This window comes from Papio anubis, chromosome 3 (assembly GCF_008728515.1).
Source record: "Papio anubis isolate 15944 chromosome 3, Panubis1.0, whole genome shotgun sequence".
Classification (NCBI taxonomy): domain Eukaryota; kingdom Metazoa; phylum Chordata; class Mammalia; order Primates; family Cercopithecidae; genus Papio; species Papio anubis.
Genome location: NC_044978.1, coordinates 24,101,990 through 24,125,803, shown reverse-complemented (window position 1 = coordinate 24,125,803; position 23,814 = coordinate 24,101,990). Strand labels below are relative to the sequence as shown.

At 38.1% G+C, this 23,814-nt stretch overlaps 1 protein-coding gene across 1 annotated transcript in view; it reads left to right on the top strand.

The window, feature by feature from the left end:
- The first annotated feature begins 613 nt into the window (after window positions 1-613).
- CPE (carboxypeptidase E) overlaps window positions 614-23,814 on the top strand; it is a 118,675-nt gene continuing 95,474 nt past the window's right edge. The window contains exon 1 of the mRNA XM_003899342.3: window positions 614-1,401. Within this exon, the coding sequence (XP_003899391.1) occupies window positions 1,095-1,401 (307 nt within the window). The 5' untranslated portion in view covers window positions 614-1,094. The remainder of the gene's footprint in view (window positions 1,402-23,814) is intronic.

The window sequence follows — 23,814 nt, the reverse complement described above, 5'->3', positions numbered from 1 at the left end:
TCCCTGATTCCAAACAGCAGCCTCTTTAGAGTAACATCTACTCCAGACATTGCTCCAGGAATATAAATCCCGACTAAGGGGTGGGTATTTAAAGCTGTAAATGATGTTTTATTTTTACAATAGCTTTGCAAAAGGAATGGAGGTGTCATCATCAGAGTTTTCTTAACAGGATTTAATCTTAATGCCAAACTAAATCCTTTGTCTAAAGCATCAGCAGAGTTGTATTTTATTTTCCCCATAGTATTACAGAGGAGGGCTGGTGCAGGCACAGTCACATGACATTGCCTTATCTGTTTTGTCTGTTTGTTTTCTGGAAGAATCTAGGAACGTGCATAAATGCAATTAAGGACAGTTATCTACAAATTGGAAGAAAGCATTTCTATTCTCTTAAATCTCTGAATCAAAGCACTTAATGTTCTGATTTCCAGCAAGACCTTCCAGGAAATGAAAACCCAACCCTTGGGTTTGTGTTTGGACTCTTGATACAGTTATGAAAGACGCATCAGGAGATGGCAAGTGGCTGCCAATACTTCCTTTTTTTCTGGAATATTCTCTAATTCTTGGTGCATCAGGATGGAAACTGGAAGGCTTGGAATAGATGTCCCTTTAAAAGGCTCCAGTAACAATACAAGAATATTTTTTCCATACGCAGTGACGTGGGTGGGTCATGGCTGTCTCAATGACAGTAACGTTCCCGAACCCCAGACCTTAGCTGTCATTTCACCTGCGTCGTCCCGGACGCCATTTGGCTGTTGACGTGGTTCCGAGCCAATAAATAACGCCAGCAGCCCTCCCAAATCCACGCCGGCCCGTCTCGCTCTCCGCCGGCCCCCTCCTCGCAGTGGTTTCTCCTGCAGCTCCCCTGGGCTCCGCGGCCAGTAGTGCAGCCCGCGGAGCCGCGGCTTCGCCCCTCTCCTCTGGGTGGCCCCAGTGCGCGGGCTGACACTCATTCAACCGGGGAAGGTGAGGCGAGTGGAGGCTGGTGCGGAACTTGCCGCCGCCCCCAGCAGCGCCGGCCGGCTAAGCCCAGGTCCGGGCAGACAAAAGAGGCCGCCCGCGTAGGAAGGCACGGCCGGCGGCGGCGGAGCGCAGTGATGGCCGGGCGAGGGGGCCGCGCGCTGCTGGCTCTGTGCGGGGCTCTGGCTGCCTGCGGGTGGCTCCTGGGCGCCGAAGCCCAGGAGCCCGGGGCTCCCGCGGCCGGCATGAGGCGGCGCCGGCGGCTGCAGCAGGAGGACGGCATCTCCTTCGAGTACCACCGCTACCCCGAGCTGCGCGAGGCGCTCGTGTCCGTGTGGCTGCAGTGCACCGCCATCAGCAGGATTTACACGGTGGGGCGCAGCTTCGAGGGCCGGGAGCTCCTGGTCATCGAGCTATCCGATAACCCTGGCGTCCATGAGCCTGGTAAGGGTGCTGCCCCCTGACAGCCTTGGGGGCATCCCGGAGGGCGGGCGGCAGAGGGTGGGACTGCTGGTGGTGGGGGAAGGAGGGAGGGATGGGCCCAGGGAGGCTTCTTGGTAAAAGGTATCCAAGGTGGAAGGTGGGAAGTGGAGGGAGGGATGGAAATGGGGAAGAACCCGACTTAGAGTGCCAGGGGCCCAATTTCTGCTTTTCCGTCCCATCCGCTCAGCCCCAAGCCCATCTTCCCAGACCTTAGCCCACCCTCTAGTGAGTATAGGTTTTGGGAGGCTGGGGTGGCGGGGGTGGGGGGTAGCAATACGGAAAAAACAAATCCTGACGCACGCAATCCCAGCGGTCGTTCTCACTTTGCTGTGTGAAAAAACCAAAGGAATGACTGCGAGTCCCCAGCAAGGAGGGTTGATCTTCCGTGCTGACATAAGTAGAAAGATAAGGTGCAGAAGGCAGTGATTTAGAGGCAAGGAGAACGAGTCATTTATCAGTTTTTCTCTAATTTCCAGAGGACCAGTTTATTGGCTCTGTGTACCCATCTCTACCTGTGAGTGCATAAGTATTAGGTACACTCGCTGCTGTGGGTGCTCGGGGAATCTTAGGGATATTGCCAATCTGGGGTGGTGGTGTATGCAGACACGTCGGCCCCCCTCCTCCTACCAGGGTGAAAAGTGGTTTCTGACTGACGTTCAGATTTTGAAACGGCACAAGGCCTTTCCAAGGGAAAAGGAGTATTCCATTTTCTATGCTATAACCATTTGAGATGAATAGTTTGTGATGGGATCTTTATTCCAACTGATGTTCCCAAATAACCGTCTGTATTCATCTTTCCTAGGAGTATGTTAAAGCACGTTTTGATTTATGTTAATTGTGATGCATTTAGTATTAATAAAGAGGTATTTAAAAATGTTCTTGGGACTTTTTTTCATTATGTTTCTGCTTAGGAAATAATTCAGGCCTGGTCTTCTGATAATCAAGGTATGGCTAAAGTAATCTGTGCTAATGATATCAGCATGGGATGCTTAATTTTTGTTTAATGACAAAGCAAGCAAGAAAAGTAGGCTAAAAATTCTCATTGAAGGGCCAGAGTAGTTTTATAATGATGCATAAGAACCAAACTGAGAAAGGATTAAAATAGGCGATCAGTAGACATTTTGATCTTCAAATGTATAGTAGATAGGTTGATCAAGAATAAATCTTCAGGAAATATTTCTTACCTTCAAATAATATAAGAAAAAAAGGTTTGTGTAAGTTTGCTGTCAAAATTCTAAGATCAGATCCTAGAAAACATTTAATATTAACTACTCTATCTGGCAGGATTCAGCATGTAGGACTGGACATTTTGAAACTTAGTTTCATACTGTTAGCTGAAGATAGGGAAAAATTTTAAATGTGATAACTGATTTTCAGCTAAATTAAATAACCAAAGCCAAGACATCCTAGGCACAGTTAAAGCTAATGTAAGTATTTGTGACTCTCCTGCTGCCTTCTTAAGGAAAACCCTTTGTTACTCTATTTTGTAGATTGATCCCCGAGTTTTCTGCATTGTTACTTCAGAGAGATTATATGAAAGCGAATGTTTAACTTTTTGGTGTTTCAAATTTGGAAATAAAATTTTAAAGTGGTATTACTCTTAGAATGTGATATACTTTAGAAAATGAAAACAATGATTCCTTTGCTTAAGTGTCTGGAATATATAATTCATCAAGGTTTGCAAATCCTTCTTTTAGATTGCAAGCTTTGTGAAGTGGGGACCCTGACTCCAGAACCCAGCTCATGTTTGGCACACAGCGGGCTTGAATCTACATTATGAAATAATCTACATTATGGAAAAATACTGAATATGCAGTATGGAAAAAATGAATCCATCAATAGCTGCGTAACACAGTGAATTAAAATAAAATGTTTCATTCCTCATACATACAAAATACATTGATTGAATTCCTCTCAAAGAGACAAACTTGGAAGTGTTGTACAATATGTACTTTACAATTCCTTTTTAAATGAAGGAGACTCTAAGTCTACGGTATTACTAATAGAATACAAAGTGTCTATGTCCCTTGTATTTTTAAAAGTAGAAATAAACTATTATAAACCAACGCTAACAAAACTACAAGGGTGATATCCCCCTCCATCACCTTTTATGAGGGTCAAATAGATTAGAAATCTTCAGGAAACTAGTAAATGTAGAGATCTGATCAGTGTACAAGTTTGATGGTGCTTGTGTGAATTAACTTCAAGTAAATTTGGATAAAGGAAAATGTTCACCGTTCTTAGATGGCCTTTCAGTTTCTTTTAGATTAAACTATTTTAAGAAGTAAAAAGGAATATTATACTTATTCTGAGGTACAAGTGGGCTCATTCAGTGTTTTTTTTTTGTTTGTTTTTGAGTACCTGTGTACTCAAGGTGGACCAGGCCTCTATGAGTTGTGCCTCTGCACAGCCCATAGAAGATAACACAGAAGATAGTCCCTTGCCCTGAGGGGAATAGAGAATTGGGAGGTTGAAGAACAGCATAAAGGTATGTGAGGCTGCAAGATTGGCTTTAGGAGGACTGGAGAAAAAGACAGTAGGGTCAACAGGTCAGGGAAACTGCATTATTGAAGAATGGATGACAAAAGACAGGAACTGTACAGTTTGTTGACATTGACAAATTCCAAAATAGCTGGTATAGATATCTGTCTTCACTAGGACCCCTGCTTTTGAAAAAGGGCCAACTGCCTTAACTATTTTCACCTTTTAAGAACCTTATTTTTTGGTTTGAAATAACATTTCTGATTCAGCTTTAGGAAATAATATTGAACTTAACAAGTGTGTTTACTTGACTGAAATTTTGAGGTGAAATGGCTCACGTTCGTTTTATTTTCCAGCAAGAGAGGTGTCAGATTTGTTGATAAGCTTTCTTAATCTAGATTCTTTTCCTGAACATTAAAAAAAATAGTGGATTTCTAAGGATTTAGTTGTCGTAACAGAAGAACTCCAACAAAATAAAACATAACAGAAGAACTCCAACAAAATAAAACACAATACGCACATAAAGCCCTTTCTTGTGGTGGAATCGGCAAGCTAGACGTTTACTTAGTTAGACTAGCAGTTTTTGGACAGAAATGTTTGTTGATACAATTAACTCTCTTCCTGAGCAGAAAGAAGTGATCTTTATACATGCTTGGTACAGGACGTGGGGTGTAGTTGAGCTTATCTTCTGAAAATGGCTGTCTTTGCAAGATGTTCAACATTTGAATTCATCAAATGGCAAAGCAAATTGCATTTTGAATTGGTCATCGAGGAATAGCCAAACCTACTCTGTGATGACATCTTAGGAATCAACTTGATTGCTGACCAGCTGAATGTTGGATCTCAGTCATCATTTTGTATCACTTCTGAGGTCTGCAAGAATCTGTTGAGAGAGGGTTGCGAGCAGCAGCCAATTTCAATGAGCAGAATCACAAATGGTCCTGTCATTGGTCTCATCTCCTCAGACACTGTTAAGTCTGGACCCCAGATGGATTTCCTCTACACTGGGAGTTAGTGTTTGTGGCCCATTTGGAACTGGGATGAAGAATGAGCTTAGACTAGGCTAGGGGCTGATTCTAAGTGCTCAGATATGTCCCCATTAGATATCATACCTGCTAGGCATGGTCATTTTCCCATTTTTTCTTTCGTTTTACTTATATTTTATAATTTTTTCTTATTTCCATGCTTAAGGACTCATGTATTCAAACCCAAACATATGCCTTCCCAGGCATATATATCCATCATCGAAATACAGTACTCATAAAAGAAACCTTTGTTAACTTAAGTCTAAGTAATGGATTCTGTGTTCCCAGACTACTCCACCCAGAGTTCAACATGAGTTAAGATTAATTTTCTTAAAACACTATTTCTTTTACATGTAGTTCAAGATTGCTTTTGGGAAGTAAATCTGATTTATAGCTAAAACGCTATCTCAAAAACATTCTTTAGAGCAGGATTTTTCTTTCTCAAAGGCTGGAATGATTATTTTGGACGTATTCCTCTCTGAATCTGTTAAAATTTAAAGTGTATAAATGCCAGTATGCATTTGCCAAATATTGTGATGGAACGTTTAATGCTGGCAAAGTTTCCACACAACTTGAAAAAGAGAAGTGGGGGTTTTTATTATTTATCTGGCCTCTCTTTATAGCAGATTAGTATGTATTAGTGGCAAATGATTACAACTAAATAACACCTTAAAATTCGTGAAGATACATGTTAGATCCTAGAGAAGAATCTAGACCTACCACACATGGTCAAGAGTTATTTTTAGATCTGAGTGAGTCAACACAGCTTTTGCCAGAAGTGATGTTCTTGATTGATTTGTGATTGGTTAATGGAAGAGAAGGCAAGTTGGGCTTGCCCCTACATGATAGCCTTTGCTCAGACAAAAGAGGCAGCTTTCTATGACAACGGATTTGAGAGGTGGCAGATGACTCATTTGCTAGTAACTCCCTTACCGGCTTGCCATAAGGGTGAAATCCTATTTCTAAATATTAACAAATACGAAATAGCTCTTGTAAGGGGTGACACATTAACCCAGCTTTTCTCAAAGTATATTTCATAGAACATATATTCAGCATGGTTTGATAGGCATTATGTAAACAAAGATAAGCAGGTTTGTTTATTGAAAGACTTAACAGAGTTCTTAATAGGCTAATGTATGTTTCAAATCTCCAAGGTAGATGCGTACTATATAAGATTTCCCAGCCTTTTACCATGGGATTTCCTTCTCTCCCGCTTCTTTTTTTTTTTTTTTTTTTTTTTTTTTTGGTAAAAAAAGGAGGCCTGGTATGGTGGCTCACACCTGGTTGAGGTGGGAGGAATGCTTAAGGCTAGGAGTTCGAGTTCTGCCTAGGCAACATCATGAGATCCTGTCTCTACAAAGAAAATAGAATTAGCTGGGCATGGTAGCATTTGCCTGTAGTCCCAGCTACTTGGGAGGCTTGGGAGGGTGATTGAGCCCAGGAGTTTGAGGTTACAGTTAGCCATGATCATACCACTGCACTCCAGCCTGGGCGACAGAACGAGACCCTATCTCAGAAACAAAATAACAACAACAACAACAACAACGACAGCAACAACAATGACAGCAACAATAAAAAAGGCAGCCTATCTTGGAACTAGTGTTACACTAGCATGAGAAACACAGCATTAGCCCATAATCATTCTTTATCATAGTGTTAAATATTCATTTGTCACATGAGACTGGATGTAGAACAAAGAAAAAAATGATTCATTTGGCAATTCTTCAGCAGAGGGCCTCATACAGGGAGCTCTTCAGGGGTAGGGAACATATGTTTTCCATTTTTTTCCTCCATAAACAGCTAGTATAGTGGTTTATGCAGAGTAGGCTTTTAAGTTATGCTTAGAATCAGAGCATGATGCTGAGGCAATGAGGCAGAGGAGAAATAATTTTGTTTGTTTGCTTTTTTCTCTCCCTGTCTTATGGAGCTGAAAAGGACAAATCATTTTGATGAAAATGATTAAAGTTACACAAATGCCTCACAATTCTTTTATTGTTAAATAGCTTCATGCTTTTAACTTTTGTTCACCTCTTTTCCTTGTGTGTGAAATGGGAATACGTTAAGAACTCAGAACTCACAGGATCGCTGTGAGGCCAAAGTAGTGTAGTATATAGAAACACATTTCATGGAGCTGCTTACATCTAGTTATGAAGAAGAAACGCTAATTTGTAAATATTCTTTTTTTACTTTCAGTTGGTCTGGAAACTGTGCTCCATGCCCTTTACGGTCATTTAGAGTAGGCACTCTTGGCTGCGTTGCCATATGAGATCTGCCTCCACCAATCCTGCCGCATGCTTTCCTGTTAGGATGCTGTTGCACAGGCCTAGTTGATAGCCCTGAAGGACATTTTTCCCTCTTCTCACGGTTTTTTGTGTACATGTTTGCTTTTTTTTTTTTTTGAGATGGGGTCTTGCTGTGTCACCCAGGCTAGAGTGAAGTGGCACGATCATCGCTCATTGCAGCCTTGAACTCTAGGGCTCAAGGTGTGTCCCTTCTCACCCTCCTGAATAGCTGGGACTACAGGTGTGAGCCACTACACCCTGCCTGTTTGCCTTTTATCAATTTTAAAATGTGGGACATTCTTGCTTTTCTTCAGTTTGACATGATGATGAACAATAATCAAGCAAGCTTGAATCAAGCAAGCGTCAACTCAATAGGAACAAAGTGTGCGACAGTATTTGAGTATGTCTTTAAGGTTGTTTCTTTAGGTAGCCAAATAAATCTAGGTCAATATCAACATTTTCATTGGCAATCTGACTTATTTTCCTAAAGAATTTATGATGAAACTGCTCAGGTCCTGACTAACTTAGTCTTTTACAGTCTCAGCAGAAGCAAAAGCTCTTTGAAACCTCCTTTCTCCCGGCTCCCTAACTCTCTTGCCCCTACTGGGGCTCTTTCTTTATGCTTCCATTTTTCTTTGGAGAGCTGTCATGTAAAGAATTACAGCGTGGACTTTGATGTCAGGGGACTTGAGCTCAAATCCCGAGGCTTCTTATTTTTAGCTGAGTGTCCCTGGGCAAGTCCATTAACTTCTCTCTACCTCCCAAATTCATCACCTATGAAACGACAATAACGTCATGATTAAATGAGGTGGTAAATATAAAGTTCTTAATTCAATATGTGGCAACAATTATTATTACCTCATTATGGCATTTTCCATTGTTGGTCTACATGGGATAAATATATAGACAAAATACAATCCCGGACTACAAGAAGCTCCTATAGCTCCTGTAGCTTCTTGTGCTCTGGGATTGTATTTTGTTTATATATATATATATTTTAATCCCAAATGTCTAGTATTATGCTTGGGACATAGTGGCCACTCAGTGAATATTTTTGAATAAATGAAGTTTCTCAAATAGGCAAAAATGCATATCATAAAACAAAGCCATGTTGGTCGATGTTGACATCATGCACATTAGCATGCCAGAAGTGTGATAACAAGAAAGGATAGAAATGGTACTTCTCTTTTGCATATGCTTATTTTTTGTGTGCGCTGAATCCAGTTTTGCATAATGGAGAAATACACCAACGTGAATAACATGTCTTTTCAAGTTTCAGTGCTGAACTTGCTGTGTCTGTTGTCTCATGTAACTGGACTAGGAAGGGGCTCTCTTCCTTTTGGAAGAGAAGAGTCTTCAGACATTTTAGAAAGTTAAACTGCTTTTTAAGTGTTAAATAAACATTTTAAAGATAATTGGTAAGCATTGATTTAGTAAAATTTTGACCTTTAAAAACTCTGCATGAGACCCGAGTGTTGCAAACTAAGCACTGTGTGCTTGTTTTTAACACAGAAGATAGGCATCTCCAGGTTTTCATTTTCCTTTTACTCGTGAAATGGTATTCAAATTGTGCACTCTGAAATGCCAAGAGGAGGAGGTTTATCCGAGCTAGGTGATGGTTCAAATGAACTTAAATTTGAAACATATTTAAATTTGCCCTTTTCTTCCCTTCTCATTAATTACTGGGATTGCCATGAGTCCATTGTTCTGTGAAGGTTTCTCTTTCTTTGAACATTCGGGGTACGGTGTTTTGTAAGTGATCTAACTGCCAGCTCTTTCTAATAAAACACGGCCCAAGAGAAGAGCCTGTTCGTGTTACGATTTTCAAATGATTTACTCACTTCTTTAACTGTCCCCAGATGAGTAATCTTTGAAGAGTAGGGTGGCACATGTGGAGTATTAAAGAGATGGCTCCTAAAGATAAATGAATTACTTATGATAATACACCATGGAACAACTTTCCACTACTGGTAAATATTTTGTTTTCTACAGAAATCTGTTTACTATCAACCTCATTGCTAAACATCATAGTTCTATAATAAAAAGAATCCCCTCATTTGAAGACATTTCATTTCAGACAAAGGCTGATTATTTTAAAAATGGATGCAAATTGTTTATTTTCTAAATAAACCTGAATATAACTTTTAAATTCAGGTTGCTAAAAAACCTCTTGCTGGCTGGGCGTGGTGTCTCACACCTGTAATCCCAGCACTTTGGGAGGCCAAGGCAGGAGGATCATGAGGTTGGGAGTTCGAGACCAGCCTGACCAGTATGGTGAAACCCCGTCTCTACTAAAAATACAAAAATTAGCCAGCTGTTGGTGGCGCATGCCTGTAATCCCAGCTACTCAGGAGGCTGAGACAGGAGAATCGCTTGAACCTGGAGGTGAAGGTTGTGGTGAGCTGAGATCGCACCACTGTACTCCAGCCTGGGTGACAAGCAAGACTCTTTGAAAACAAAAAAACAAAAAACGAAAAACGTCCATGTTGGCCAGGCTGGTCTTGAACTTCCGACCTCAGGTGATCTTCCCACCCTGGCCTCCCAAAGTCCTGGGATTACAGGCATGAGCCACTGCTCCTGGCCCCCAAAAATTTCTTGCTGTAGTTATGTATGTCAAGGTAATTGGAAGGAACAATAATTATCGCATTTATTTGCTCAATGCAGGTAACTCCTCGTATGTTCAGATCCCAAAGTGATGCTGACTGATTGGACCTATCCAATTTCTCTTCCTATATAGGAGAAAGTATTTAAAATCATAAAATCTTTCCTTCACTATGCAGCTGCTATTCACTACCATTGTGCAATGTTTCCCCAAGAAATAGCTTATTTCTAGAACTCTGCTCAAAACGTGCACAAATCACAACTTTTAGCCTTGAGTTTAGCATAGTGAAACTTCAATATAAAGATTGTATTGTCACCTTCCTGACCCATGTCCTGAATACTCTTTTTCCTTTTCTTTTTTTAGCCAAGTGGTGATTTCTAAAATAACCTTTCTTCATAACTATTGTAAAATATTACTGTGTGTCGTTCCACACTGAAATTAACTTTCCGAGATGAAAATATAGGCCTTTTTAAATAGAACTAATAATTTTAATGTAATTTAGGGAGTATTTAATGAACACCTACTATGTCCATGCCATTTTACTTTACCTGCTGGTCACCCTTTGAGGCAACGCCATTGTATTTCTTGAAATGTGTTATTTCATTTTTTGCTTTGGATTCACTCTTTCACGCACATCGAGCTTATATTGCATGCTGTATAACCAGTGGATACATTACTTGATTCTGCAAAATGCCTGCTGCATATGATGCAGGGGTTGAAGGCTTCTCTTTTCTATTCTTAATGTAGCAAACACAAAGGCAATATCTGTAGCGGAAACTATTGAAAATGTTAAAGACATTTGCAAAATGCAATACTTTTTGTTCTTTTTATGTTTTAGGTGCAGTGCTGGACATCTGATTTTAAAGTGCAACAGTCCTACTCAAACATTTTTACTTGTCTCGGATCTTGACATTGTTCAGTACAGATTTTTTTTCTTTAAGTTTACTAGAGGAAGCCAGTCTTATTCATTGTGGGAACTCAGTAAATGTTAAGCCAGATTTTCAACATAACCTGCATCAGGGGAATTAAATTCATGCACTTTTGGAAACTGCATTAACTCCACAAAATCAACAAGACCTTTATACAGCTCACACAAAGAGAAATCAGCTGCTGCATGTATTTTCTCAAGAGTCAAATTCAGTTTTGGGAAAATGCTAAAGCCATAACAATATATATGTAGATAAATCTCATGTGAATACTATTACATAGATATATAATGAATGATACTATGTAGCTAAATAGACTAAAATACTATCTAGACATATAGGTTTTATCTAGGGTTTGATGATGGCAAGATAATTATGAATGTAGAAGTCATCTTTGCTTTAAATTTCAAATTGGTTTAACTATTTATGTTTATAGACTTCACTCCTATCTATACAATAGCCCTTGTTTTTCTTGTTTTTACTTCTACTCATAGCTGTTTTCAGGAATTGAGAGTTTTTTCTTTAATCTGAGTGGTTGGTTCTTGTAAAAATATCATTTCTGAAGAATTTTTTTTTCTGGAAGTTTTCTTGGGCTATTGTTGTTCTCTGGGTTTTTAAACAGTTGGGCTGACTTTGCTTTTGCTTTCAACAGAATGCTAACCAGATACCTTCTGAGATAGGTTACAACTTCATGGCTTAAAGTATTGCTTGTGCTGGAGTTGTCTTTCTCCCTGGAGAACAGTCCTTGAGAAATAATTTCATAGCCAAACATGCTAAAACTGTTAGAAGGTTGAGGTGACTTAATGGCCATTTATAAATTAAACTCTGTAAAAGTATTTGGCAAATAAATATTATTAAATACCACTAACATAATAAATGAAGAAGTCCAAACATCTAGTGAAAATTATAATTTCCATTAGATTTAGGACATATTTTATAATGTCAGAGCTTAATTTTCACAGTTGCCAAATTAGAAAGTGAAATGTCTTCTCATTTTCTTAAGGAGACATTTTCAAACTTGTCTGTCTTCTGGAATCAAGATAGTGACCGCAAATTTCAGTGTGGACCATCTGCTGCATCTGTCAGGTCTATAGTAGGTTCTCAATGTGTTGTTGAAAGTGATGAGTGAGTGAACACTTCAGAATGAATGACACACATGTTAGATCTAGTTATACACACTTTGCCAAACCATTAACATGCATGCAAGCACACCTGCTTCTCAACCTGCAAGGCAAATCGTTACATCAATACATAATTCTGCCTTCCTTTTAGAACCGTGACCTTGAGGAGAGGTGGCTATCTTTGGCAGATTAATTATTGTATCCACAGTGCTTGGCATGTATATTTTGTCACCAACTGGGTCTTATGTTAATGTTCCACCCTAGGCTGGTCGTGTTTCTTGTTCTGGTTTTTTCTGTATTGAGCCCTGGTTCTGTGTTGCCTTCAATCTACTCAGTGAGATGCAGGTCCTCATTCTGTTCTTGCATGTAACATTAATTTCTCCATACAATGGGTCAGACTCAGTACTTAAAATAAGGAGGCTTCCTCCTCTGGAAGAATTTTTGCTGCCATTTCTTGATTCCAAATGCATGAGCTGCAGAAAACTTTAGAGGTGTTGAACATGTGCAAAATACCTGACAAAAATGCTTCTATGTGTTAATGCATAGGAAGAATTCTATAAGCTTTCCTCAAATTAGCCTTCTTCAAATTAGAATAACCTCTGGGTTGAATGTTATTAAATACTTAGAATGGTCTCCCCAATGTCCATAACGGGTTAGTTTCGGTATTCCACTGGTCAGTGTAGCATTGGGATTAGTAGCGTTTTTATATTTTCATATGTATGAGTAACACACATTTTTACTGTACTTGTCAAAACTATTTCAATTTCTAATTTCCTCTCCACTAGTTAACTATGGAGTGAACATGAGAAACTTCATTAAAAGAGTATATTCATTTTACTCGTGTGTCTAAATTGTTAGGTTGTATGTTGAGGACAACTCTAGATTTCTCTCCAGCAGTGAAAAACATGAACTATGTGATATTTTTAATATTTTTGAGATCCTTTTCTATTGTTTCTAGACTTCTGAGTATGCCTTTTTAAAATAGGAGATTCAGATTACTGGATAGATGGGAGTGAGGGCACCTTATGCTATTTTAACAAACATTTTCCCTTTTCCTTTGAGTCTATTTCAATTTGCACAAAGTGTATCTTAAAAAATTACACCTAATTTTCAGGGACATCAATTCAGTACGAGGTATTTTTCCTGAAAAGTTTAAAAATTCTTATTCTTGTTGCTGTTACTATTTTAACATTGAAGCTGCATTCATTGAATACTATAATTCTGTGACCTCTGTGTACGGGGAAAGTGAATCAGTGAGAATGCGCTTCTTAAATGAATGTACAGAAGATTGAGACTTGTTAATATTTTTTCAAAAATTCACTGGACAAAGGTAATGCATTCATGGACTCCATAAAGACAGTAGTATAAGGAAAACATTCATACCTCTGCCAACATTTCCAAAAGGCCAAGAAGGCTCTCATTCGTGGAATACGTTACATTTTCCATAATGTTCTCAGCCCCTCAGACCAAGGTAGTAAGAATGCTTTATTATCAAAAAGGCCCTACTAACAACTTGCAGTATAAATCATCCTAATTGGACAGGTCACCGAGAAAAAATAAAGACATTCATTCACCAGGCATTTGGAAATTCCAGGTAGAAATGCTTTCAAACCAGGTCACATTTGGAAATCAAACTCTGAGTAGTAGAGCGCTGTAAACGAAATACTGCATCTTTCATTTCTTTATGTGTTATTATATTTGTAGCACAACTGTACTTATTTAACAGTAATAACTAAGTGCCTCCTATATGAGTGACATTCTGCAAATTGAAGAGATATTTCAAAAGGGAGCAAGAAACAACAGCATTTTACCAAGTACTTGGTACGAAGGTATTGACTCTAATTCTTCAGGGAGTTATAAGAGAGTGGTCTGTAATGGAGGGCTTTCAGAAGGAGGTGGGGATTTGAGCAGGACTTAAAAGATGCATAAGATATGGAAAGACAAAGAGAGGACTTTATTTTAAGCTAGTAAATCGTTCACACTTCTTGTGTCTTTTTCTTCATTGTTCTGAATGTGGTGACATATAAGCATTCAAGATACATTGTGCCAGATAATTATGTTCCATTAACATGTGAAATTTTCATCTACAGAAAACTTTGTTTAGAGAATGCAGTTTTGTTTAGAGAATGCAGTTTTGGGGGTGCTTTCCTTTGGGGCTGATTTCCCTTATCAAGATGGTAAAACTATTTGGGATATAGCATATACTAATATACTAATAAATATAGTATATATACTAAGTGTATATACCATTATTCCATATACTAGTATATATGCTAATTATATATACTAATATATAGTGTATATATACTAATATAATAGTATATATATTAATATATAGTGTATATATAAGTATATAATATATATTTATATATTTACATATGATAGTATGTATATATAATATAAAGTATAATATATAGTAAATATATTATATATACAATATATTATATATTATATAAAATATGTAATATATCATATATTTACAGTACAAAATTATATATTTACAATATATACAGATATATATTTACAATATATGTATATATTATATTAAATATATTACATATGTATATATTATAATGGAGCTTATACTTATATATCACATTTATATTCCATTATTCCATTACTATAGTATAAATATTATACTATTATAATGATATTATAAATAGATAATGAAATATAAATATTTTATATTTATATATAATTCAATGGAGCTTATCCTAGTATAAGCTCTATCCCAAATAGTTTTAATGTCTTAATGAGGGAAATCAGCCTCAAAGGACAACACCCCCAAAATTGCATTCTCTAAATTGAAAATTTTCTCTAGATGAAAATTTTACATGTTAATGGAACATAATTATCTGGCACATATATAGTCTGTTATAATATATCACGTATATAAATAATATATATAAACAAACATATAATACAGTTATATAGTATATAAGTAGAAGTATATTAAGCATATACTAGATTATACTATACTTAGCAACAATTGATTACTGATACTTTTCCTCCCTAGGTAGCTATTATTGAGCACTCTCTAGCAAGCCATGGAGTATAAAGATGCTATATAATTTTGATCTTGTTAGGCTAATTTCCAGCAATTAAGTATAGCTCAATTAGTGTTCTGTTTTGACTCTGTAATTCAGAAACTATGTTTTGTAAAAACCCACAAAAATAAGAACAAGAACAAAAAAAGCAATGCCGTCTGAGTTATTGAAGGAGAACTCAGCCCATAGATTTTCTCCATGCTTTGGCAGCTGTTTTAGAGCATTCATCCAGCTGCATTTGTCTAACACTTGAATAATGATCATGCAGTTTGTCAGATGCTTTTGGGAGAGAAATTCACTTTGCAGAAATATTTAGTATTTAACTAATTTTTCCAATTATAGGTTTTTGATTAGGGTAAATTTATTTTGAATTACTCCTGATGTTAAACCCAATCTTCATTAGTGTTCCATAGAATTGTGAAACATTACAATTATAGTTTTTTCCTAGCTAGAAGGAGCACTCTCATTTTATAGATGATTAAGTTGAGCTTCAGAGAGAGATTAAACAACCTGCCCAAGGTTCTGAAGCCCAGGAGGCTTGGAACTCATTTTCTGATACACAGTTGGACACTCTTCTTAAAGCATTTCCCATAGCAATGTCCACAGATGGAGAAATAAACATAACTATTTCTTATTGGACATGGAGGGTCATGAGCTGTTTATGTGAACTGAAGTCTGTGAGGGCGTTACTGGAATGTAACTTATCAGTATGTTTTCAAATCCTTAGAGCAGAGCTTCTTGACCTGTGTGCTGTAAATGGGTGTGGGTGTGCCGGAGGTGGATGAACAGGGCCTAGGGTGGCAAAAAATCAGGAAAGCATTGAATAAATCATTCCAGCACACTGTAAGTACATACAGAAAATGTTATTTTTCTTGGCAGTAGAATCCACTCTCTAGGAAGAAACAAGCTTTTGTTGGAAGACTGCTCTGATAAACTTTTTGGAGGGCTGGGCCTTCAGGAAGGCTGAGGACCTAAACTGGATAAGAAGGAGAGGGACATATTCAGAGGGTGTGTAGAGAGTCAGAGAGAGAGAAGAGAAAGACTTAAGGGCTGGTGGCTCAAGAGAAACTTTAGGGAAACAGAAATAATGGATGGGGACATCAGCAGATCTACAGTGCTCCATAATGATGCGTGGAGTAAATTACTTTGGGAGATGGGATGAAGTGCTTAATCTTGCTTTGAGTTAGGGAGTGGTAAAATCCAAGATGGCCCAAGGAAGGACAGTTCCATATAAGTTACAATACAATTATGAAAACTTATTAGCAAAGATCAGATACCTACTATACCACAGTGCTTCTGCGAATAGATTCAAGTAATTTTTTGAATTTAAGGCTGGCATCTCCCACATGATTGACATTTAGGAATCCTGGTCCTAATAGAATATGGTAATTGGGAGTGGGCCTCTGGGAAGGGTGCTGTGGTGTGCAAGGGCAACCCTCGGTTATGTGCACCACGCAGAATGAATCATGTGTTGTGTCGCTGGATGTTGAGGCTGAATAATATAAATAACTAAAACTGGGTGAAGTTTCCTTCTAAAAAAATCACACTCGTGTTGATCTGTTCATGTGTCTGCATTACATTTTAATGTGATTGAGAGGGCAGGATTGCTTGGGCCCAGTAGTTTGAGACCAGCCTGGGCAAAATAGCAAGACTCTGCCCCTATTAAAATTTTTTTTTTTTAAAATGTGAAAAATGTTATTTGTGCTGAAGGGGATCACATATTTGTTGAGAATGTTTTCCAAACCCACAATCATCACACAATTTCTCAAAGGACTTTATTTCCATATTTGTGAAAGTTTTATGAAACATATTAAAATAAGAGTCATTGATAATGTATTGCGTGTTTAATGAACAGCCTTTATTAAAAAGAAGAAATATATAAAGGAACTGTATCTGGAATGAAGAGCCTCCTTAAATGATTGGACAGAAAAGAGTGGTATGCATTACTGAATTTAAGAACATATGCTATATGTGTGAATGACGTTTTTTTGTTTTGATTTTTGTCCTATGAGAAACTCTACCAAAATGATTAGTTGATGAATTCTGATGGTAATTTATAGTCAGGATATTAGCAAGCAAAATATTCCAAAGTCTTCTGGCTGATGTTTATGTGAAAGGGTGTGTTCTCATATGAGCAGGAAATGGGCTAATAATGCAATGAAAAGACTGGAGATAATTTCATGGTTAATTTGGGGTGAAATTTATTTTGATTATAATAATATTTCTGGTGAAAGTATTAAGTCTGAATTATTCAGACAATTGCTTTAATTCTCCATTTGACATTTGACCTGTGCATAGAGCTAACCTTTGGGTGTTAATGAGAGTGGAAGTCCAGAGCCTAGTTAAGTAAGAGATTAGGAAGAAAGGATGGAAAGAAAGTTCTACCTATGCCAAGGGTCAATGTACAGTACTGGTAATGATTTGATTGGGCAGTTTTATTAGCAGCCATTTCTTTGACAGACTAATAAAAATGACTTAAAGTTTCTTTTCCAAATTATCTTATATAAATGGATTATGATGAAAAAATTGTGAACCACATTTCATCTTCTTTCTTGCTTTCTGTTAAATATGTATTCTGCTTAGAAATTAAATCGCACGGGATCGAACTTGAAATCATAAATTCCGTGCATTATGTGTAGTTCAAAGGTATTACATGATAATGCACATGTAGAGAATTGTACAGGATAGTTGGGAAATGATTCTTAACCCTCAGAGAATGCTCACGGGGCACATGCATAACATGTAGATGCCCAAAGCATTTCAGAAGTAGAATTACAAAAAACCCCCCAAAACACTTGTCATGAAAGGTTTGAGAACCTAATCTCACCTGTATGGACTGGGCTAATTCTGATATTAAGAGGAGTTCTCCCTTCTTTAAAGTAAACAAAAACTAGATTGCCTTTCATCCAATCAGTTATTCTAAGACCACTGCAACTGTTTTTCTGTCACAAAAAGGAGTTGCCCTAAAGAAGTTTCATTTGCTTTACCCTCTTCTTTTTTTTCTCCCTCCTCTAAAGGAAAAAAGGTATGTGTGTTTTGAAATCTAAAATATAGCAAAGTTTCTGTTTAAAAATACTTTTTAGATAATCAGATTTGCTCTTCGCACAATGAGGTCTGTGGTCCCTGGGAGATATGCTATATCATATTCCTGAATTCGTTCCTGGAGTCATCTTTAACTAGGGCTAGGGAATTTACTGGGCGCTGTAACGACTGTTGGTATGACCCTCCATGCTCTCTCTCTCTCTGTGTAACTCCCACAACTTGACTTTGAGATAGATCTAAAGGAGTGAGCCATCAAATGTTGGAAATATCAGGTAAGAAGTTAAGATAGGCTGGTCATGGTGGCTCACACCTGTAATCCCAGCACTTTGGAAGGCCAAGGCAGGCAGATCACTTGAGACCAGGACCTCAAGACCTGGAGTCTGAGACCAACCTGGCTAACATGGTGAAACCCCACCTCTACTAAAATACAAAAATTAGCAGGGTGTGATGCTGGGCACCTGTAATCCCAGCTACTCTGGAGGCTGAGGCAGGAGAATCGCTTGAACCCGGGAGGTGGAGGTTGCAGTGAGATGAGATTGTGCTACTGAACTCCAGCCTGAGCAACAGAGCCACACTCTGTTCCAAAAAAAAAAAAAAAAAAAAAGGAGATTATTAAAAATAATAAAATAGACAGAAATATAATATTTAAGATTAAAGAAGAAGGCTGGGTGTGGTGGCTCACACCTGTAATCCCAGCACTTTGGGAGGCTGAGGCAGGACAATCACTTGAGCTGGGGAGTTTGAGACCACTCAGACTCACTTGAAACCAGCCTGAGCAACATGGTGAATGAAACCCTGTCTCCATGAAAAAAAGGAAAGAAAAAAGAAAAAAAAATTACAAAATATTAGCCAGGTGTGGTGGTATGCTCTGGTAGTCCCAGCTACTCAGGAGGCTGAGGTGGGAGGATGGCTTGAGCCCAGGAGGTTGAGGCTGCGGTGACTGGTGATCACATCACTGAACTCCAGCCTGGGTGATAGAATGAGACCTTGTCTCCACAAATAATAAAAATTAAAATAAAAATAAGAAAGTGAAGCCAACTGAAAACAAAAAGCATCAAAACACAGAGAAAGTTAGAAAATAAAGCTTAAAGATGAAATAGAAAGGCCAAGAAAAAATGTTTAAATGTGGTGGAGAGAATATGAACTTACTTTATATTATTGTTTACACTTAAATAATGCTTGATATATGCCAAGTGATGTTTAAAGGCACAACTTGCCCACATATCCCTTGTGGGTTTGGTACTATAATTATCCCCATTCTATAAATTAGGAAACTGAGGCCCAGAGAGATTAAGTGATTTGTTTAACATCACAGGTTTGTAAGTGGCAAAACCAAGGTTAGAATATATATGTATATATAGCTACATTCTTAAGTAAATACACAATTCCGTATATTAGACACCTGTTTATTTTGTCTTCCTCCCTTCTGATATTAGCTCCTCTTTTCCCTTTTTTGGGGAAATGTTCCTTCTTACCATGTGACTTGAGTGGAAGCTGCAGCCATGTTCTTAGATACTCTTTCCATGCTTTCAAAGTAAGCATCCTTTCTACCATCTTATCTTGATTATACAATGTATTTCCAAATATTATTTTAGATTCTCTGCATTTTCATCAGATAAAACAGGATTATCTCCCTTTTATAGGACAAATAATCATTTCCACTTAAAAATGGAGCTGTATTAAAAACAAGCTTTTGGCCAGGCATAGTGGCTCATGCTTGAAATTTCAGCACTTTTGGAGGCCAGCGTGGGAGGATTGCTTGAGGCCAGAAGTTTGAGATCAGTCTGGGTGACATAGCAAGGCCCCATCTCTACCAGAAAAAAAAAAAAAAAGAAAAATTAGCTGAGCATGGTGGTGCATGCCTATAGTCCTGGCTCCTCCAGAGGCTGAGGTGGGAGGATTGCTTGAGCCCAGGAATTGGAGGCTACAGTGGGCTATGATTGCACTACTGTACATAGCCTGAGCGACACAGCAAGTCCCCATTTCTCAAAAAAAAAATAACAACTCCCCCACTAAGGTTTTAATAATTTAATAACTAAATAATTTAGAGGCTGGTAGCAAAAAGAATATTATTCTGATCTCAATTAATTAATTATTCTAATTAATACATAAACTTATTTTATTAATTGCTTATTTACATCAGATGCAATTTTTTTTTACTAAGATTGATAAGAGCATGTACCAGTGACAATTTTCTGAGACGTTAAGATTTGTATTTATATTTAGGACTATTCGCCTACAGGTGCATTTATAAACATATATACATATATGTATATATGTATATATAATATCGTATAACACAATATATACATATATGTATATATGTGTATAAATACATATATACATATAGGTACATGTATACAAATGTGCATGTGTATACATATGCCTACACACACATTTAAATGGAGTATGTTTATCTAGAAAATTCGGAAAGTTAGAAACTGAGAGTAAATAAACATTTAAAAATGGAAAGGCAAATGGCTTTTCAAGATAGCCCTGATTTTAGGTCAATGGAAAAAATCTAAGCAGTTATTTTAACTAAAGTATCTGGTGATCATAGCTTAGAGGATCTGGAATTTTAAGGTGGGTGGCTCACTTGACTTGAAAATCCAATATTTTTTCTGAAGTAGGTGTTGCCATGGTGACAGAACGGCTTAGCAACTGAAGACTGATTTCATTGGCTGGCTGTCTGCAGACTTGCTTGTTGAGTGGCATTAATATGTTGCCTCCTGCTGTTTTTTTATTGAGGAGACCATCTGGCATTAGCTGTATTTAAAGGTACAGTTGTGTTAAACAAAGAACAGCAGGTGATATACACTGAGGTGTTAAAAATAGGTTTTGCAGGCATTACTTGGTTTAATCAATCAATGACTAAGAAGTTCCACTTCAAATCACAACCTATTATAATCAATTAATTCACAATTCTAGGCTTTGACAGTAGGCATTAAAGGGTTTTGCTGTTGTACTTACTTATATTATAAAAATTTAATTGCCTAAATATACTCTACTAAGTGATCATATTAATCTTGATGTGCCTAAAAATTAATCTACTTGATAAACTGTTCTGTCAAATTATACGTTCATAAACTGGAGATATAGTTTTAAAATAATGATTACTGAGGATGTTTAATATATCAGAGCATAAATAGCTGTCAGTTTTTCTTTTACTTTTGAGGGTGATAAAAATAATGGATTTTCAAGTAAGATGTATTAAGATGTCAAATGCATCTATTCTACTAATTATAACTATCGATTCTAAACAGTAAATACCTGTTGTACATCTGTGAAAAGACATACCCTCTTTTTTTTTTTTGTTTTGTTTTGAGAAAGAGTCTCACTCTTTCACCCAGGCTGGAGTACAGTGGCACTATCCCAGTTCACTGCAACCTTCGCCTCCCAAGTTCAAGCGATTCCCCTGCCTCAGCCTCCTGAGTAGCTGGGGTTACAGGTGCGTGCCACCACACCCAGCTAATTTTTGTATTTTTAGTAGAGACGGGGTTTCACCATGTTGGCTAGGCTGGTCTCGAACTCTTGACCTCAGGTGATCCACACGCCTTGGCCTCCCAAACTGCTGGGATTACAGGCATGAACCACCGTGCCTAGTCACATATCCTCTTTTAAAGGAGTTCCCAATATACTAGGGAGGATAAGACACATGCATATGTTATGATAAGACAGAAAATGACAAGTACCTTAAGAGTAATACAAAGCAAAATTTGAGACTGAAGAATGGAGGACACATTTAATAAGGATGCTCACCAAGATTTCTGATTAGCTTAATCTTGACCAGTGTAGAGGAGAGAAGAGAATTCTAGGAGAAACAGTAGCATTCATCGGTGTTATAATCCCAGCCTCTCTAAGATTGGGTTCCAAGGTAATGTTCAGAGGATAATAACAGAGCACTTTGTGCTTAGACCTTGCTGTACGTGTAGAGGAAGCAAAATCTTTACAAGTAGTCTTTGGTCATATCATATATCATGAATATCCTTAAATGCTAGGCTGAGGATTTAGACTTCATTTTTTCGGGAGTTAATAGAAATAGACCATTTGTGAGCTGCTAATTTAAGAAAAGGATATTGTATGCTTTTGACATATTTAGGGAGGTGTTGCGGCCCCACTATCTGGAGAGAGATATATGGTCATCAGTTTGAAATGAAAATCATTTCATGGCAGAATTTGAGGACAGAGAGAAAGATTTAGGTGTCATTTGCATGACTGGTGAGGGTGAAAACGGTGATTATGGATGAGATAACTGAGGGAGGGAGAATAGACAAAGGAGAGAAAGTGTATCAGGCAGAAACTTAGAACACACCAACATTTTTAAGATTAAATGAGCAAGAAGAGAGCAGAGAGATGGAGAGAAAGTGTATCAGGCAGAAACTTAGAACACACCATTTTTAAGATTAAATGAGCAAAAGAGAGCAGAGAGATGTAGTCAGAGAAAGAGAGACAGTAGGTATGATTCAGAGCTGTAGTCTCAAGATAGGACTGGGGGCATATGACCATGCCAAATGCTGTGGAAGTTAATGAAGCAGAGGATACAGTAAAGGTCACTCACTCCCAGCACTGGTTGGAAGTCACTGGGGACATTTGGGGAAGTAGTTTCAGTAGAGTCAAGAGGAAGAAGTGAAACAAATGGATAAGGAGTAAGTGAAGGGCAGTTTCACCTCTAACACTCACCTTTTCTCTCACCCATTCATCACACCAAGACTTTCTTTTTCTAAAGGCTAGTCAAGTGAAGCAGTGGGAGTAAAGAAGGAATAAACTAAGTTTTTTGAAAGATTACATGCTATTTTCAACACACATTCATTCCTGAACTCACATCATTGTGGTGGTCACTGCATTACTCTCTTCATGTGGTTCTCACAAAGGGCCACTACTGATTTCTTAATAGGGTGACCTTATGTCTTGGTTTCCACCATGTTCAGTGTTGCTGTGGTATTTGTTAATAGAACCCTCTTTCACCCTCAAAACTGTCCTGGTTTGGATGATAAGTTATGAGTTATCCCAGCTCTTCACCACCAGTTCTAATGAGCAGTTTTCAATCTTTATCTTACTTGACCTTATTTGATTTTTTTTCTTTATACAGCTGACTACTCCCCTTTATTGTGACTTGAAACCCCACTTTTGATTTGTACTGGATAGCTCTTCCGGTTCTCCTGACACCTTCTCAGTCTTTTCTGGGGCCTTCTTTTCTGTCCACTCTGAAAGTGGTGCCATTGTTTAGAGTTCTGTTCTTGGTTTCTTCTCTTCGTTACACACCTTTTCTGTAGACAAGCTCACTCATAACAACAGGTGCAGTTACCTAGAAGCCAGTGATGGAAAAATATAACCCTTGTTTCTCCCCACTGAGCTTCAGATTTGCACATCCACCTGCCTAATACACCTTTATTATAAGTGCTGCTCAACATGTGGACAAGAACTTGAGCATTGGAGTGAGACACAAGGCTGCCGGCTCTGCCATTTAATAGCTTAACGGCCTTAAAGAAGAAAGTCTCCGTGTGGCTCAGCTTCCACTCCGTAAAATCGTGAAACCTGTCACGTAAGGTTTACGTGTGGGTAAAACGAAATAGCTCATGTAATGTGCTGGGCACAATTCATGGCACACAACATACACTTAATGAATAACAGAAAGTATTATTATTTCCCAAACCATATTCTCCTCCCATTATTTCTTGTCTTGTGGAACATCTGCCTTCCTGAGTGGGGGAGGGTTTATGTGCCAGGGAACATGAAATACTTTTGGAAAGATTGGGTGATATCACAATATATGAGGCCCTGAAAGCTGGACAGAGGAATTTAGACACAATGGTGGGTTATGGGGCTTCTGCAGTCTTGTAGGCATAGA